This window comes from Bombina bombina, chromosome 3 (genome assembly GCF_027579735.1).
Source record: "Bombina bombina isolate aBomBom1 chromosome 3, aBomBom1.pri, whole genome shotgun sequence".
NCBI classification, from domain to species: Eukaryota; Metazoa; Chordata; class Amphibia; order Anura; family Bombinatoridae; genus Bombina; species Bombina bombina.
The window spans coordinates 359,341,028-359,361,820 of NC_069501.1; the positions used below are offsets into that span (position 1 = coordinate 359,341,028).

General features: G+C 38.6%; 1 protein-coding gene across 1 annotated transcript in view; it reads right to left on the minus strand.

Moving 5' to 3' along the window:
* Positions 1-20,793, minus strand: part of MED14 (mediator complex subunit 14) — a gene marked incomplete in the record, with an annotated part of 265,538 nt that overhangs the window by 202,583 nt on the left and 42,162 nt on the right. Inside the window, 4 exon segments of the mRNA XM_053706480.1 lie at positions 4,641-4,766; positions 17,280-17,391; positions 18,232-18,382; positions 19,863-19,995. Of these exon segments, the coding sequence (XP_053562455.1) occupies positions 4,641-4,766; positions 17,280-17,391; positions 18,232-18,382; positions 19,863-19,995 (522 nt within the window).

The window sequence follows — 20,793 nt, forward strand, 5'->3', positions numbered from 1 at the left end:
AATTTCTCTGGAATGACCAAGTTGTCACAATCATCCAGAGTAGATAACACCTCCTTAAGCAGTGCGCGGAGATGTTCTAATTTAAATTTAAATGTCACAACATCAGGTTCAGCTTGTTGAGAAATTTTTTCTGAATCTGAAATTTCCCCCTCTGACAAAACCTCCCTCATGGCCACCTCAGATTGGTGTGAGGGTATGACAGAACAATTATCATCAGCGCCCTCCTGCTCTTCAGTGTGTAAAACAGAGCAATCGCGCTTTCTCTGATATGCAGGCATTTTGGAAAAAATATTTGCTATGGAGTTATCCATTACAGCCGTCAATTGTTGCATGGTAAAAAGCATTGGCGCGCTAGATGTACTAGGGGCCTCCTGCGTGGGCAAAACTGGTGTAGACACAGTAGGAGATGATATAGTATCATGTCTACTCCCCTCATCTGAGGAATCATCTTGGGCAATTTCATTTTCTGTGGCAGTACTGTCCTTACTTTGTTTGGACGCTATGGCACAATTATCACACAATTTTGAATGGGGAGACACATTGGCTTTCATACATATAGAACATAGCTTATCCGAAGGCACAGACATGTTAAACAGGCTTAAACTTGTCAATAAAGCACAAAAACCGTTTTAAAACAAAACCGTTACTGTCTCTTTAAATTTTAAACAGCACACTTTATTACTGAATATGTGAAAAAGTATGAAGGAATTGTTCAAAATTTACCAAAATTTCACCACAGTGTCTTAAAGCATTAAAAGTATTGCATTTCAATTTTCAGAGCTTTAACCCTTAAAATAACGGAACCGGAGCCGTTTACAAATTTAACCCCTATACAGTCCCAGCTACAGCCTTTGCTGTGACCTAACCAAGCCCAGAGGGGAATACGATACCAAATGACGCCTTCTAGAAACTTTTCCAACTACTTTCAGGTCCTCACACATGCATCTGCATGTCTTGCTCTCAAAAACAACTGCGCAGTAATGGCGCGAAAATGAGGCTCAGCCTACAACTGGGAAGGCCCTCCCTGACTGGAAAAGGTGTCTAACATAGTGCCTGACGTTAAAAAACGTTCCCCAAGTTTATAAGTGTGAATTATCAGCATAAACATGTATAAAATGTCCAAATAAAGCAATCGATTTAGCCCATAAAAGTGTCTACCATTTTTATAGCCCATATTAAGCCCTTTATTCTGTTTGAGACTAAGAAAATGGCTTACCGGTCCCCATGAGGGGAAATGACAGCCTTCCAGCATTACATGGTCTTGTTAGAAATATGGCTAGTCATACCTTAAGCAGAAAAGTCTGCTAACTGTTTCCCCCAACTGAAGTTACTTCATCTCAACAGTCCTATGTGGAAACAGCAATCGATTTTAGTTACTGTCTGCTAAAATCATCTTCCTCTCACAAACAGAAATCTTCATCCTTTTCTGTTTCAGAGTAAATAGTACATACCAGCACTATTTTAAAATAACAAACTCTTGATAGTAGAATAAAAAAAAAAAAAAACAAACTACATTTAAACACCACATACTCTTAACCATCTCCGTGGAGATGTTGCCTGTGCAACGGCAAAGAGAATGACTGGGGTGGGCGGAGCCTAGGAGGGACTATATGGCCAGCTTTGCTGGGACTCTTTGCCATTTCCTGTTGGGGAAGAGATATTCCCACAAGTAAGGATGACGCTGTGGACCGGACACACCAATGTTGGAGAAAGACCTCTTACGCTTATTAGAAGATGGAAATGCAGACAAAGCCTTCTGAATAGAATCAGTAACAAATTCTTTAAAATTCATAGGTATATCATGTACATTAGAAGGTGAGGGAACTGCAACCGGCAATGTACTATTACAGATGGAAACTATCTGCATGTAAAAGTTTATCATGACAACTATTACAAATGACATTTGGAGATATAATCTTCACAATTTTACAACAAATGCACTTAGCTTTGGTAGAACCGATGTCAGGCAGCAAAGTTCCAGCAGATACTTCTAAAGCAGGATCAGATTGAGACATCTTGCAAAATGTAAAAAAAAAAAAAAACATATAAAGCAAAATTATCAATTTCCTTATATGACAGTTTCAGGAATGGGAAAAAAAAGCAAATATCATAGCCCTCTGACATTGCAAAAGGCAAGAGGCAAAAGCAATGGGGCAATAAATAATTAAAAAAATTGGGCGCCAAGCATGACGCACAATGTAACTGAAATTTTTTTTGCTGCCAACTATGTCCGGAAATGACACACTCACGTCACTACCGACGCAACCCTGTGTGAACCCCTGCGTCAAGTATGACGCCGGAAATGACGAAATTGCGTCAACGGACGTGCTCTTCACGGCAAAAAAAATTTGCGCCAAGAATGACGCAATAAAGTGTAGCATTAAGCGCACCCGCGAGCCTAAGACAGCCCGCAATTTGAACAAGTAGTCAATTGAAAAAAAAGACTAAACCCCAGGTAAGAAAAATATTTCTCAATATTAACTTTCCCAAATATGAAACTGACAATCTGCAAAAGGAAATACATGAACCTGACTCATGGCAAATATAAGTACAATACAAATATTTAGAACTTTATAAAAATGTATAAAGTGCCAAACCATAGCTGAGGTGTCTTAAAGGACCAGTCAACACATTAGATTTGCATAATCAACAAATGCAAGATAACAAGACAATGCAATAGCACTTAGTCTGAACTTCAAATGAGTAGTAGATTTTTTATAACAAATTTCAAAGTTATGTATATTTCCACTCCCCTTGTACAATGTGATAGCAATCAGCCAATCACAAATGCATATACGTATAGTCTGTGAATTCTTGCACATGCTCAGTAGGATCTGACGACTCAAAAAGTGTAAATATAAAAGACTGTGCACATTTTTTTTTAATGGAAGTAAATTGTTAAGTTGTTTAAAATTACATGATGTATCTGAATCATGAAAATTTAATTTAACCTGAGTGTCCCTTTAAGAAAAAAAAACATACTTACCCAAAGACACCAATCCACATATAGCAGATAGCCAAACCAGTACTGAAACAGTTATCAGTAGAGGTAATGGTATATGAGAGTATATCGTCGATCTGAAAAGGGAGGTAGGAGATGAATCTCTATGACCGATAACTGAGAACCCATGAAAAAGACCCCCGTTAGGAAAATCATTGCATTCAATAGGTAATACTCTCTATGTCCCTCTGACATTCGCTGTACTCTGAGAGGAATCGGGCTTCAAAATGCTGAGAAGCGCATGTCAACATAGAAATCTTAGCACAGACTTACTTCACCACCTCCATAGGAGGCAAAGTTTGTAAAACTGAATTGTGAGTGTGGTGAGGGGTGTATTTATAGGCATTTTGAGGTTTGGGAAACTTTGCCCCTCCTGGTAGGATTGTATATCCCATACGTCACTAGGTCATGGACTCTTGCCAATTACATGAAAGAAAACAAGTTTACACACAGACCATTATTTAATTACTGAAACCCTTTTCCCTACAGACAATACCATCCTCCATTTTACCAAGCATATCTAAAATAATGAGCTTCTGTGTTTCTAAGGACACTCCCCCCCATATTTGCTGTCGCTCATTGGTCAAGTATATTAAGGAGAGACCAATATGTTGATGAGCCTCTGAAGTAAAGTCACTGTGCACAATGATGTCACAGGCAACAGGGAAGTGTTCAAAGCCATAAGCAATTCTTCACTGCCCCATGCTACATTAACCCAACTATGACTAAAGAGGGACATTATACCCTTTATTTAAAAAAGGGTAGACTGTACTTTTAAATTAGCAGGGGTCTGTGTGTATATAAACATGCAGGTGATCACCATAAATCTGCCAAATTAACAACCATTAACATGTTGGTGAAATGAGGGGTGCTTTATAATGGTCTATCTACTGAACTGTATAACACATAAATGACTTGACCTGTTATTTAAACACAGGGTCACTTGACAAGCTAAAATGCACAGTAGAACTAGTGACCATCTGCTCCACTGGATAACAGGGAGATTAATAAAAAGCCTATTATAACCCTGTGATTTCAGTGGCATGATACTCTGCATTTCTTGGTTTTCTTTGTCATAGCTGAAAGTAGGCACTTAATGTATTAGATACAGATGTCCCTGGGTTTAAATTATTTTAAGCATGCCGAGTGTGTCACCAACTACCAACAGAGTTGTGGGAGTTGTCCTTAATAGTTAGTGAGCAATCTGTTCCTAATGTTGACGTGAGAGAGATATATATATATATATATATATATATATATATATATATATATATATATATATATATATATATATATATATATATATATATATATATATATATATATATATATATATATATATATATATATATATATGTGCAAATATTTGTTTAGTTTCAAGCCCTATAAAAAAAAGCACATTAAATTTACCTAGAGAAACAGGACAACTATATTTAACATGTTGGAGACCTGTTTACACTCACAAATTAGCCATTTGTTAAGATTTAAACAAAAACATACCATGAAAGGTGTTTTTATATTCATAAAAGATTTTAAAAAAAAACTTTGTTAAAAGTTACACAATCCCAACCCCTTTAATCAAATCAATAAGTCATTGATCAAAATATATTAGTTTTGTTACAAAGCAGCCAAAGCTTACCAAATCCATATAACATTAGCTGGAACATTCCCGAATGAAGATCTACAAACACATGTAGACATTCTGAACGGCCACATGGCTCTAATATGGGAATTACCAGGGTTGGAAGTGCTGTCTCGACAAAAGCTGCACAGAAAGAGTAAATCATTTTCATCATAAACTTATTACACACTTCTGATAATAAACCTCATTTGAAAAGTTTAGAGAGGAAAAAAAACTAATTTTATATTTAACTCATTCAGGTTCCAGTCACATAATTGTATCTAATATCTGTAAGTTACATACCATTTAAACAAGAAATGCTAAGTATATGGAGTTAAAAATAAAAAAACAACAAAAAACGCTTACATGGACATGAAAAAAAATCTTTCGTGATTTAGAAATAGCATGTCATTTTATAACAACTTTCCAATTTACTATTTAATTTCCTTTCGGCTAGATTTAGAGTTCTGCGGCCAAAGGGGTGCGTTAGCTACGCATGCTTTTTTTCCCCCGCACCTTTAAAATACCGCTGGTATTTAGAGTTCACAGAATGGCTGCGTTAGGCTCCAAAAAGGGAGCGCATAGCATATTTACCGCCACTGCAACTCTCGATACCAGCGGTGCTTACGGACGCGGCCAGCTTAAAAAACGTGCTCGTGCACGATATCCCCATAGGAAACAATGGGGCAGTTTGAGCTGAAAAAAAAACACCTGCAAAAAAGCAGCGTTCAGCTCCTAACGCAGCCCCATTGTTTCCTATGGGGAAACACTTCCTAAGTCTGCACCTAACACCCTAACATGTACCCCGAGTCTAAACACCCCTAGCCTTACAATTATTAACCCCTAATCTGCCGCCCCCGCTATCGCTGACACCTGCATATTTTTTTTTAACCCCTAATCTGCCGCTCCGTACACCGCCGCAACCTACATTATACCTATGTACCCCTAATCTGCTGCCCCTAACACCGCCGACCCCTATATTATATTTATTAACCCCTAATATGCCGCACCCAACGTCGCCTCCACCTACCTACAATAATTAACCCCTAATCTGCCGACCGGACCTCACCGCTACTATAATAAATGTATTAACCCCTAAAGCTAACTCTAACCCAAACCCTAACAACCCCCTAAGTTAAATATAATTTAAATCTAACGAAATAAATTAACTCTTATTAAATAAATTATTCCTTTATATTTAAGTATTTAAAGCTAAATACTTACCTGTAAAATAAACCCTAATATAGCTACAATATAAATTATAATTATATTGTAGCTATTTTAGGATTAATATTTATTTTACAGGCAACTTTGTAATTATTTTAACCAGGTACAATAGCTATTAAATAGTTAATAACTATTTAATAGTTACCTAGTTAAAATAATTACAAAATTACCTGTAAAAAAAATCCTAACCTAAGTTACAATTAAACCTAACACTACACTATCAATAAATTAATTAAATAAAATACCTACAATTATCTACAATTAAACCTAACACTACACTATCAATAAATTAATTAAATAAAATACCTACAATTATCTACAATTAAACCTAAAACTACACTATCAATAAATTAATTAAATACAATACCTACAAATAAATAAACTAACTAAAGTACAAAAAATAAAAAAGAACTAAGTTACAAAAAATAAAAAAATATTTACAAACATTAGAAAAATATTACAACAATTTTAAACTAATTACACATACTCTAAGCCCCCTAATAAAATAACAAAGACCCCCAAAATAAAAAAAATGCCCTACCCTATTCTAAAATTAAAATAGAAAAGCTCTTTTACCTTACCAGCCCTTAAAAGGGCCCTTTGCGGGGCATGCCCCAAAGAATTCAGCTCTTTTGCCTGTAAAAAAAACATACAATACCCCCCCCCCAACATTACAACCCACCACCCACATACCCCTAATCTAACCCAAACCCCCCTTAAATAAACCTAACACTAAGCCCCTGAAGATCTTCCTACCTTGTCTTCACCATGCCAGGTATCACTGATCGCTCCAGGCTCCGAATTCTTCATCCAAGACCAAGCGGGGGCTGGAGATCCATCATCCGGCTTGAAGTCTTCTATCAAGCGGCGGCTGAGGAGGTCCAGAAGAGGCTCCAAAGTCTTCATCCTATCCGGGCAGAAGAGTAGATCCGGACCGGCAACCATCTTCTTCCAAGCGGTGACAAGAGGCTCCATCTTGAAGACCTCCAGCGCGGATCCATCCTCTTCTTGCGACGTCCTAAGCCCGAATGAAGGTTCCTTTAAATGACGTCATCCAAGATGGCGTCCCTCGAATTCAGATTGGCTGATAGGATTCTATCAGCCAATCGGAATTAAGGTAGGAAAATTCTGATTGGCTGATGAAATCAGCCAGATTCAAGTTCAATCCGATTGGCTGATCCGATCAGCCAATCAGATTGAGCTTGCATTCTATTGGCTGATCGGAACAGCCAATAGAATGCAAGCTCAATCTGATTGGCTGATCGGATCAGCCAATCGGATTGAACTTGATTCTGATTGGCTGATAGAATCCTATCAGCCAATCGGAATTTGAGGGACGCCATCTTGGATGACGTCATTTAAAGGAACCTTCATTCGGACTTAGGACGTCGCAAGAAGAGCATGGATCCGCGCTGGAGGTCTTCAAGATGGAGCCGCTTGTCACCGCTTGGAAGAAGATGGTTGCCGGTCCGGATCTACTCTTCTGCCCGGATAGGATGAAGACTTTGGAGCCTCTTCTGGACCTCCTCAGCCGCCGCTTGATAGAAGACTTCAAGCCGGATGATGGATCTCCAGCCCCGCTTGGGCTTGGATGAAGAATTCGGAGCCTGGAGCGATCGGTGATACCTGGCATGGTGAAGACAAGGTAGGAAGATCTTCAGGGGCTTAGTGTTAGGTTTATTTAAGGGGGGGTTGGGTTAGATTAGGGGTATGTGGGTGGTGGGTTGTAATGTTGGAGGGGGGGTATTGTATGTTTTTTTTTACAGGCAAAAGAGCTGAATTCTTTGGGGCATGCCCCGCAAAGGGCCCTTTTAAGTGCTGGTAAGGTAAAAGAGCTTTTCTATTTTAATTTTAGAATAGGGTAGGGCATTTTTTTATTTTGGGGGGCTTTGTTATTTTATTAGGGGGCTTAGAGTAGGTGTAATTAGTTTAAAATTGTTGTAATATTTTTCTAATGTAAATATTTTTTTATTTTTTGTAACAGTTCTTTTTTATTTTTTGTACTTTAGTTTATTTAATTGTATTTATTTGTAGGTATTGTATTTAATTAATTTATTGATAGTGTAGTGTTAGGTTTAATTGTAGATAATTGTAGGTATTTTATTTAATTAATTTATTGCTAGTGTAGTGTTAGGTTTAATTGTAACTTAAGTTAGGATTTATTTTACAGGTAATTTTGTAATTATTTTAACTAGGTAGCTATTAAATAGTTCTCAACTATTTAATAGCTATTGTACCTGGTTAAAATAATTACAAAGTTGCCTGTAAAATAAATATTAATCCTAAAATAGCTACAATATAATTATAATTTATATTGTAGCTATATTAGGGTTTATTTTACAGGTAAGTATTTAGCTTTAAATAGGAATAATTTATTTAATAAGAGTTAATTTATTTCGTTAGATTTAAATTATATTTAACTTAGGGGGGTGTTAGTGTTAGGGTTAGACTTAGCTTTAGGGGTTAATACATTTATTATAGTAGCGGTGAGGTCCGGTCGGCAGATTAGGGGTTAATAAGTGTAGGTAGGTGTCGGCGATGTTGAGGGGGCAGATTAGGGGTTAATAAATATAATATAGGGGTTGGCGGTGTTAGGGGCAGCAGATTAGGGGTACATAAGTATAACGTAGATGGCGGCGATGTGCGGTCTGCAGATTAGGGGTTAAAAAAATGTAATCGAGTGGCGGCGATGTGGGGGGCCTCGGTTTAGGGGTACATAGGTAGTTTATGGGTGTTAGTGTACTTTAGAGCACAGTAGTTAAGAGCTTTATGAACCGGCGTTAGCCCAAAAAGCTCTTAACTCCTGTTTTTTTTCTGCGGCTGGAGTTTTGTCGTTAGATTTCTAACGCTCACTTCAGCCACGACTCTAAATACCGGCGTTAGAAAGATCCCATTGAAAAGATAGGATACACAATTGGCGTAGGGGGATCTGCGGTATGGAAAAGTTGTGGCTGCAAAGTGAGCGTTAGACCCTTTAATGACTGACTCTAAATACCAGCGGGCGGTAAAAACCAGCGTTAGGACCCCCTAACGCTGGTTTTGACGGCTACCGCCAAACTCTAAATCTAGCCGTTTGTTCTTATTGTATCATTCGTTTAAAATCATACCTAGGTAGGCTCAGAAGCAGCAATGCACTGCTGAGAACTAGCTGCTGATTGGTGGTTGCACATATATGTCTCTTCTTATTGGCTCACCCAATGTGTTCAGCTAGCTCCCAGGAGTGCATTGCTGCTCCTACAACAAAAAGATACCTAGGGAAAAAAGCAAATTTGATAACTGAAGTTAATTTGAAATGTGTATGCTCTATCCGAATCATGAAATAAAAGATTTCAGGTTTCATGTCCCTTTGAAGGGAGATAAAAAACAAAATTTCTCTTTCATGATTCAGATTGAGCACACAATTTTAAACAAATTTAAAAACAAACTATGCTTACCCGATAATTTAATTTCCTTCTGTATATAGAGTCCACGGCATCATTGATTACTGTTGGGAAATACTGAACCTGGCCACCAGGAGGAGGCAGACACGCCAGGCAAAGGCTTAAATACTCCTCCCACTTCCCTCATCCCCCAGTCATTCTGCTGAGGGAACAAGGAACAGTAGGAGAAATATCATGGTATAAATGGTGCCAGAAGAAAAAAAAAATAAGTTAGAGGGCCGCCAATCGGAGAACACGGGCGGGGGCCGTGGACTCTCCTTATACAGAAGGAAACAAAATTATCTGGTAAGCATAATTTATGTTTTCCTTCTTAAAGGGACAGTCAACATCAGAATTATTGTTGTTGTTTAAAAAGGTAGATAATCGCTTTATTACCCATTCCCCAGTTTTGCATAACCAACAAACACAGTTATATTAATACAATTTTTACCTCTGTAATTATTACCTTGTATCTAAGCCTCTGCAAACTGCCCCCTTATTTCAGTTCTTTTGACAGACTTGCATTTTTAGCCAATCAGTGCTCACCCCTAGGAGCGTCACATGCCTGAGCTCAATGTTATCTATAAAAACACATGAACGCCCTCTAGTGGTGAAAAACTGTCAAAAAGCTTTCAGATTAGAGGCAGCCTTCAATGTCTAAGAAATTAGCATATGATCCTCCTAGGTTTAGCTTTTAACTAAGAATACCAAGAGAACAAAGCAAAATTGGTAATAAAAGTAAATTGGAAAGTTAATTAAAATGACATGCCCTATTTAAATCATGATTTTTTTTTTACTTGACTGTCCTTTTAATATAGGGAAGTCCAGGGCATCATTCCTTACTGTTGGGAAACTGTCCTTTTAATATAGGGAAGTCCAGGGCATCATTCCTTACTGTTGGGAAACTTATACCCAAGCTCTAGGACACTGAATGATAACGGGAGGGACAAAAAGAGAGGCGGGCCCTTATCTGAGGGCACCCCAGCCTGCAAAACCTCACTCCCAAAAGCTGCTTCAGCCGAAGCAAAAACATCAAACTTGTAAAATTTCGAAAAATTATGTAAGGAGGACAAATCTGATCCATAGAGGCCTCTTTCTTAAAAGCCCAAGAGGAAGCCACTGCTCTAGTAGAATGAGCAATAATCCTTTAGGGGGTTTATGTCCCGCTGTCTCATAAGCAAAGCGGATAATACTCCTTAACAAAAAATATAAGGTAGCTGAAGAGACCTTTTGTCCCTTACGCTTCCCGGAATAGACAACAAACAAGGACGAAGTTAGTCTAAAATCCTTAGTAGCCTGAAGGTAGAACTTCAAGGCGCGAACCACGTCCAGATTATGAAGCAAACGTTCCTTCGCAGAAGAAGAATTTGGACACAAGGAAGGAACCACAATCTCTTGATTGATGTTGCGGTCTGACACAACCTTAGGAAGAAAACCTAACTTAGTACGTAGGACAGCCTTATCTGAATGGAACACCAGATAAGGAGGATCACATTGCAAGGCAGCAATCTCAGATACTCTGCGCGCAGAAGCAATAGCCAGTAGAAAAAGAACCTTCCAGGACAGCAATCTAATGTCAATCTCATGCATAGGCTCAAACGGAGCCCGTTGCAAAACCTTAAGAACAAGATTTAGACTCCGAGGAGCCTTAGATCTAAACACATGTCTGATCCTAATCAGAGCCTCAACAAAGGACTGTACATCGGGAAGCTCGGAGAGCCTCTTGTTCAATAAAAAAGGTAGGGCCGAAATCTGTCCCCTCAGGGAACTGGCAGAAAGGCCCTTCTCCAGTCCATCCTGGAGAAACGATAGGATCCTGGCAACCTTAACTTTATGCCAGGAAAATCCACACTCTTCACACCAGAATAAGAAGGTTCTCCACACCTTTTGATAGATGAGACGAGTAACCGGCTTACGAGCTTGAATGAGAGTATCAACCACTCTCTCAGAAAAACCTCTCTCTTGGCTAGGACTAAGCGTTCAATCTCAAAGGGACCTTGATCTAGCAGATCCCTGCGACAGTGTAACTTCCACGAAGGAGATGATGACATCCCCACCAGATCCGCGAACCACATCCTTCGCTGCCACGATGGAACAATCGGTATCACTGATGCCTGCTCCTGCTTGATGCAGGCCACTACACGAGGAAGTAGTAGTAACAGCGGGAAAAGGTAAATTAGACTGAACCTCCAAGGCACTGCTAATACATATATTAGCTCCGCCTGAGGACCTCGACCCATATTTGGGTAGCTTGGTATTGAGACGAGATGCCATGAGATCTATCTCCAGCATCCCCCACAAAACACTTTGGGATGGAAAGATCATTCCCCCGGATGAAAGGATTGTCTACTGAGAAAATCCGATTCCCAGTTGTCCACACCCGGAATGTGGATTGCTGACAGTGAACAGCTGTGGGCCTTCGCCCACTCCAGAATTTGAGATACCTCCCTCATTGCTAGGGAGCTTCTCGTTCCCCCTGATGGTTGATGTAAGCCACCGAGGTTATATTGTCTGATTGGAATCTGATAAACCGGGACAAACCCAGAAGGGGCCAAGCCTTCAGAGTATTGAAAATTGCTCGAAGTTCCAGAATGTTGATCGGGAGGGAGCGTTCCTCCTGAGACCACAGGCACTGTGCCTTCTTGGCACCCCAAACAGCTCCCCATCCCAATAGACTTGAGGCCGTAGTCACAATTTCTCAGGATGGTCTTAAGAAGGATGTCCCTCGGGACAGATGATTTGGACAGAGCCACCAAGAGAGCGATTCTCTCGACCGGTTGTCTAGAGAGATCTGTTGAGACAGATCCTGATGATCGCCGTTCCACTGCCTCAGCATGCACAGTTGTAGTGGTCTGAGACGGAACCTGGCAAAGGGAATGATGTCCATGCTGGACACCATGAGACCAATTACCTCCATACACTGAGCCACAGAGGGCCTTAAGGAGTTCCGGAGGGCAAGACATGCCGAAGCAAGCTTGCAACGTCTCCGGTCCGGAGTCTGTTATAGTATCGGAGTCTGTTATAGTATCTAGGAATTCTACCCTGGTGCTTGGAATAAGAACTCTTTTCTAGATTTATCTTCCATCCATTAAATCGAAGAAGAGAGAGAAGAGATTCCAAATTGTCCGCCAGATGAAAAGATGGTGCTTGTACCAGAATATCGTAGAAGTAGGGAGCTACTGCTATAACCCGGGTTCTGGCAACAGCTAGAAGAGCCCCTAGAACCTTCGTAAAAATTCTTGGAGCAGTAGCTAGACCAAACGGAAGTGCAATGAACTGGAGGTGCTGGTCCCGAAACGCAAAACTTAGGAACTGGAAGTGATCCTTGTGGATTGGAACGTGATGGTAAGCATCCTTCAGATCTATAGTGGTCATGAACAGTCCTTCCTGAACTAAGGGAAGGATGAACCTTATAGTCTCCATCTTGAACGAGGGGATGTTTAGAAATTTGTTTAAGCACTTTAGGTCCAGAATCGGACGGACAGTTACCTCCTCCTTTGGGACCACGAAAAGGTTTAAATAGTATACCAAACCTCTTTCTTTGATAGGTACCGGGACAATGACCCCTAAGGAGGACAGATCCTATATGCATCCTAGAAAACCTTCCCTCTTTTCTGGTCTTGAAGACAGGCTTGAGAGGAGAAATCTGCCCTTGGGTTGATGAGACTTGAAACCTATCTTGCAACCCGAAGCTATGACCTTCAGGACCCATGGATCCTGCACGTCCCTGAACCAAGCTTCTGAAAAGAGCGACAGTCTGCCCCCTACACGAACCAGCGCCAGATCGAGGGCCACCCCTTCATGCCGATTTAGTCTCTGCAGGCTTCTTGCTCTGCTTGGATTTATTCCAGGACTGAGCCGGCTTCCAAGTACTCTTGGTTTGCTTGGGCTTAGCGGAGGGCTGCTGTCATTACGATTTATCAGAACGAAAATTAGAACTTTGTCCCTTAGACTTGTTCTTTTCATCTTGCTGTAAGAAGGCACCCTTGCCCCCAGTAACCGTGGAGATAATGGAGTCCAGGACTGGACCCAATAAAATCTTTCCTTTAAAAGGGAAAGAAGTATGGACTTAGAAGTCATATCCGCAGAAAAGGACTTCAGCCAGAGCGCCCGACGGGACTAAACCGAAAAGCAAGATACCTTAGCATTTAGGCGAATAATTTGCATGTTTGCATCACAGATAAAAGAATAAGCAATTCTCAAGGCTTTAATTCTTTCCTGGATAACGTCGAGGGGACCCTCCACCTCGATCAATTCCGATAAGGAATCGCACTAGTAGGTAGCTGTCCAGCAACCATGGCAATGACCGCTGCCGGTTGAAACAAGTATCCCGTATGTTGAAACATCTTTCTTAGAAGAGTTTACATCTCCTTATCCATTGACTCTCTGAACGACAAGCTATCCTCAAGCGGGATAGTAGTACGTTTGGCCAGCGTGGAGATAGCACCATCCACCTTAGGGCAGAATCCCACAACTCCAATTGAGAGTCCGGGTCTGGGAATCATTTTTTAAAGGAAGACTAAGGGGAAAAGGAAGATCCAATTCTGTCCCATTCGTTTTAATAATGTTCGCCATCTTTACAGGCACAGGACATGTTAAAGGCACTATCCTGTCCTCGTAAACTGTCTAATTTAGGAATCAAAGGTTCATCAGGCAGTTTGGCGTCTGGAACCTCTAATGTAGACAGGACTTCCTTTAGAAGAAAACGTAAGTGTTCAATCTTAAATCTAAAGGCTGGTTCCTCCGCAGCAGGAGGCTTAGAGAAAACAGACTCCGTCCCAGAAAGTTCACCCTGTGAAGCCTCAGAGTGCGACTCATCCTCGGATAACTGCGGCAAAGCAGAGAAATCCAATAAAATTACATGACCACCCCTGAGCAGGAGAGCTATATTTAACCTTCCATTTGCATTTAGCAGGGCGAGGTAAAGCACTAAGGGCCTCAGACACCACCGTTTTTAAATGTGCAGTAAAATCTGATGGTAAAAGGCTCCCTCCAGCTGGAGGATCAAGCGTGCTACGAGAAGCTGCCTGTATAGGAGGAGATGACTGTGGGGCATTCACCTCACGGGACGGCAAATCCTCAGAGGTGGATGGCTCAGTGGTACTAAAGGGGTTAACCTTCTTTGACCTAATAATGTTGTCAAGGCATGTGGAACATAGTTGAGAGGGCAGGCCTCCTCACAATATAAACAGGTATTACTATTTGAAACAGAGGGAGTACCCTCCAGTATCTCAAAATCCTCCATAGCTTAAGCTAATGACAGTAGGACTCAGAAATTAAACGATCTTTATTTCTCAAAAACGGCACCTTTATACTCACAATGGCTGGGGTACTCACCAACTCCTAGACCCAGACAATATAGAGAAATAGCGTCTTCTCCGACAGCCAGCCAGCAAGAGGAAATGAAAGTGAGACCACTCCCGGTCACATGGCGCGCAAGGCAGGACCGCCCCTGCTATGAGAAAAAGCGTGCCAAGCTACAAGCTGCGCAGCACTCAAAGTGAATGTAAAAAGCTGTGCGTTCCAGCCATATATAGCCCAATCAAATCTCACACATAAAGCAGCATAAAATCAAAGCATCACATTTGATTAATCCCCACTGTTTAATAATCCCCCTCAGGATAGATTAACCCATTATTCTATTAAGATAAAAAGAGCCACACTGTGACCCTGTCTTCTAACGTTTTCAACATATGTAAAAATTGAAACAATCTTACCAGAATCCATGTTGTGGAACAGAAACACAGTCTCTCAAGTGCGACAGTCTTGTAGCATCGCTCCTGACATGGACTCAAGTGAGAAAAACAAGCAGGCAGTGAAACTCTTCAACACCGATTGCTTAGGAGCAGTTAGCAGGCAGTCTGGATGGGTTCGCAGAAAGACTCTCCCTGCATCTTCAGACTAATTTTCGTCAATGCTCTCACTGAGAGGTTGACAAGACTACTTAAAACTCTAGTCCCATATCGAAGGGCAGATACCCCTCCTAAGGAACTACTCTGAAATCTTCTGACACTTCTCTGCCATCCTCCTGTGATGAAAGGCAAAGAATGACTGGAGGATGGGGGAAGTGGGAGAGGTATTTAAGCCTTTGGCTGGGGTGTCTTTGCTTCCTCCTGGTGGCCAGGTTCAGTATTTCCCAACAGTAAGGAATGATGCTGTGGACTCTACTTATATTAAGAAGGAAATTTACTACAATTATCAAATTAGATTAATTCTCTAAGTATCCTTGGTTGAAAGAGCAGCAATACACTCCTAGAAGCTCCCTGGACACACAGGGGGAGCCAATGACAAATGTTATATACTGTATGTGCAGTCACCAATCAGCAGCTAACTTTAAAAAGTGAATTGCTGCTCCCAAGCATAGATGTAGGATTGTTATGATTGGCTAACTTTGTAAAGGTATGCTTTCCAACAAAGGATACCAAACGCACGATACAAATTAGATAAAAATAATAATAATAATAATAACAATAATAATAATAAATAATAATAATAATAATAGGAAAGTTGTTTAAAATTGAATGCTTCATATGAATCTTGAGTTAAATTTTGACTTTACTGTCTCTTTAATTTGAACGCTTGATTTAATTCTTTGTTAAAAAAAACCAAACTATTTCCCTATGTACATTAAATTATTAGAAAAGTGTATATCAATGTCAGATGACTTTGTGAAAGCTTTTTACAAATTATTTTACTCAAAATTAAACAGTCTGTTTAAAGTCTCTAAAGAGAGTGCTAGGACTACAAAACATTTTCCCTCGAGAGGCACTTCATAGAAGGGTGAGGTGAGGAGAGGGTAACAAATACACAAATTATACAGATTATTTTGCATTAAAAATCCTCTATTAGGGATTGCTATTAATGAGAGAATGTTCACTTAAAGTGAATGTCAACTTGAGTGTACTCATTCAAGTCATAGGATATCATTTAAAAAAATAGCTAAATTAATTCATGAAATCTGTAATTTATACAGATCTTCTTAGATATTTACATTTTAATGCAGGAACAATAACCGCTGTTCCTCCGCCCGCCATAGTCTTTAGTCGTTTGACAAATGACTCATCTGCAATCATCTAATCGTTGTTACCCCCCCTGGTGCGTACAGCCCCTTTGCACAAACATCACGGTTCGGGGGAAACGACAAGTTGATTGCAGATGAATCATCTGTCAATCAACTAAAGACTATGTCGGGCGAAGGAACGGTGGTTATCGTTCCTGCATTAAAATGTAAATATCTAAGAAGATCTGTATAAAATTACAGATTTCATGAATTAAAGTGAATGTAAAGTTAAAGCGTTTACCTAAAGTGAAACGATAGAAGTAAAAAATTAATGAGAGTTTCATTCATGAAATCTTTAGGATATACTTATCTTCAGAGATATTTCACTATAAACGCTACACGGATAAGAGCTGAAGTTCCGGTCGCCACTTTCATCAGTTGATTGGCAGATGACTCATCTGCAATCAACTAATCGTTGTTTCCCCCCGAGCAGTGACGTTTGCGCAAAAGGGGCTGAATGCCCCGGGAGTTATCTGTCAATCAATTGATGAAAATTGCGACCTAAACTTCAGCCCTTATCGTGTAGCGTTTATAGTGAAATATCTCTGAAGATTGAATGTTAACTGTGAGTCCAGTTTTGGCCTTCAATCTGTTGTATTTCACATTATGTTATTGCTGCTTCCTTTTTTTAATTTTATTACGGATTTAATTTTGTTAATTATATAATCCCTATATATTGTTATATGCATTAACCAAAAGCAGTCCAGACCCGATGCACATAGGGACAAAAATAAGGACACTACTGGTTTTCAAAACATTTCTTTTAACACCATATGTATATTTGTACACTTTATCTGTATGGTCCTGAACCTTTTTATGTATGTCCTTTAATAATAAAAAAAAATAAAAAATAAAGATTAAATATAGAAATAAAGATGCTGTCATAGTCAAACTCCAAAAAAAATAAAAAAATAAAATGAAATATAAATTTCTGGCAAAGCTAGTACGTACAGTTATCGTTGGAATTAAAATTCTTCAGGATGACTTTTAATTCTTGCAGCTTCTGGTGAGAACGTGCATGTACACTGTCGATTAGAAGTTTCTCTATTGATAAGTGATCAATCTTAAAGAGAGAAAAAAATAGAAATAAATATGGTAACACTTAAATATAAAGTATGATCTGCTGCAATATATAAATTATAAAAAATATAATTAGACCTGTGTTCTTTAAAAAGGGACAGTAAACGGAACACCATTTACTAAATAAAGTATATCAATGGCAAGTTTACATAACTACAATAACATTGACAAAAAAAAGGTAATTTTGTCTCCTGTTGTACCTGAATTCCAGTAGTTTAAAGTTGATATCTAAGCTGCCTGTAGTCTGTGAAGGGCAGAGCCATGTTAAAACCTAGGTTTTCTCCCACATGAAGATCAGAGGAGCCCTCTATAGCACAGGGAGGGGCATGAAAGGGATTTCAAGGCTACCTTTGTGCACTTGCACCCTTGAAGGTAAATGACCAGAAGTAGTGGGGTTATGATTGTCAAAGGAATTAAAGAAAAAAATAGGTATGAAAATGCAATATTTTATTATAAAAACAGCATAATAGCGTTAGGTCATTAACATACATTATGCATATTTTTTGCATTTCTCTTTAGTACACTGTTTAATGTCCCTTTAAAGAAAGATTACACCCAAAATGTCACATCTATAAGAGCAGCAATTTAACATACCAATTATTTTTACGTGAAAAAATAATAAGTTATCCTAATGTTGAAACAGGAATATTTTTGATTCCATGTTTCTGCATAATAGATATTCAATTATCAGTTGGCCAAAGAACAAATTCGATCAGTGGACAGGAACACCTCTTTATAAGAAAAATAATTACATTTGAAAAACATCATAAAATTATTTTTGAAAATAGCAAATAAATAATTCCATGTCCCTTTAATTTCTTACCCTCATAGCCCTTTCCATTAGTTTAGAGTCACAAGCTGGCAGAGGAGGCTCATGAGAAATTTGCAACGGCTTTGAGCAATCATTCTCATCAATCTTTATGGTGACCTTGTGAACCGACGCTGTACCTATTCTTCTTCCCACTACCTGCTGGCTATATAAAAACAGGACCAAGGGGTTATTTGTTTCTTTCATAACGAAAAACATCAAAGCAAACACAGATGAAAAAAATTATTATAGATTATTTTTATTATAATAAACAAGTACCAGCATGACATTCCACTCCTATAAAAAAAAATAAAGGATGTGACCTAAACTGACCACTGTTATTTAACTAAAATTAGGGATGCGGATCATTTGTGATGATCGGAATGCAGAAGGCAGCAGCCGCTTGCAGTATTCGGCTCTTTTTGAAGCCAGATCTTTTCTTATGAAAGTGCAATATCTGGATTTGCACACCTTAGTATGTTGCACTTTCGCAAGAAGGAATCTAGCTCCAAAAAAAGCTGAATGCCGCAAGAGGCTGCCTACTTCAGCATTTCGAATGCCGCAAGAGGCTGCCTACTTCAGCATTTCGATCATCACAAATAATCCAAATGCACGTGCCTAACTGTAAATGTGTTTAAGTATCTGTGAAAATCAAACTCACTAATCCTTTTGAAATATTACCATTACACAACTTGTCACATGATCTGCCACATTTAAATCGATTTCTCATGTGCAGAGTACATTTTTAAATCCAATAAAAAAATGAATACCAGCTGCATTAATAAGACTAACCATCTTTATGGTCAGTCCAAGAGGCCAGGTATGTGTAAGAGAGATGGCATTTTTTAAGGAGATGAATTCAAATAAATAAAACAAGAGGACAAATAAGTTAGAAGAGATTGCTTTTTTTAAGAAGAGGAATTCAAATAAATAAAAATCTTTGATTCATTATGTTAATTTTCAATTGGGTCTCCTAATATTGGGCTCAAACAAACTTCTTTCAATATATTTTATTTTCCCCCTGTGCAGTACAGGCGACCTGTAGCGTCACCCTGACTTTTTCAATTGTGTACAGTCTATCAAACCCCCTTTTGATTCATTGCAGCCGTTAAATAAAACAAATATAGAGCTCACAATTTTTCTACCATATACATATGAAATTACAACAAAAAATATTTTAGCATCTTTAATAAAAGTGGTTTCAATTAAAAGTAAAATCAACTTGAAGTTTGTGTGCATGTACAAATTATACCTAGTTCTCTATTACTGACTGACTTCTAGAACAACTGCCACAGAGGAACATCCATTTTTTTTTTTTTTTAAAGTAATTACAAATTTTAAATAAACTTATAAACTGCACCTAATGGAATGCCTTTTGGCAATAAATATACCCAATGTAAAAGACATAAAAAAAATAATTGTTAAAAGCCAGTAGTTATTTTATCAAGCAGCAACACATTAAGTTGTGGTTAAAATGACACAAAAGTAAATATCAGCAGAAACCAGATTTGATTTGTCCCCCACTAATAAAGTGCCCATACACAAACATTTAGTATCCGATTAATAACAAGTAATTACAAACAGTATTCATTCTTATTATTTTTTTTTTTCTTTCAAATAATGCAATACTCCCAAAGGAAACCTACTTCCAAACAGAAAGTGTGAGGCATTTCCCGGTTAAGTATCTCTCCACTTGCACAAGATCTCCCCACCGTTCTCTTATCAGCATTAGTGTCTGTGAGTGGAGAACTTCTAGCTGAAGTGATAAGCAAAAGGAATCTTCACAGAAAATTGTTAAGGAAAAGCATGCACACTTAGGAAATATGCACTTTAGTCCATAAGTTAAAAACAAAAGGCTCCTGGTAAATTGTTGGCTGAATGAACACTAAGTCCTTGTGGAAAGAAGGCGTTCAGCTATAGCATTGTGTAAACTAATTTATTTTCAGTTTTAAGCTAAATGAGAACTTTAAGACTGCTTCAGAATGAGCTGTATTTAACGGAACAGATACATTTTGAAACATAAAATAACAGGTTTCTTTTAAATAAAAATTTTTTTTATATTTATATATATTTATATATATATATATATATATATATATATATATATATATATATATATATATATATATATATATATATATATATATATATATTTATTAAAAGAAGGCCAAAGAGAGCACTCGCCGTTGTAACCATGTCAAAAAACGTTTAATTCTTAGTAAACGTTTTCGGGGAGTGACCCCGTCCTCAGACTATTACAAATAATACAATCAAGTGTACTCACCACTCTGTGCCATAATATATGTTAACTGGTTGCAGGCCGCCTTACCCCCGTGTGCACGCCATGCCAAAACCGGAATTGTCAATAAACAAGTCATAGCCATAAATGTTTTTCTAAGTAGCTGTATGGCTAGTCATAAATTTCTCTAGGGTCTGGTTTACACCGCATGTGACAACCTATCTGGTATAAATTATTTTTTAATTTACACACTTACCATAACTCGCATATAAGTTACACACAACAAGATAGTTGTACACTAAATTTATAGCGGATTATCACATACCACAATTACTAAG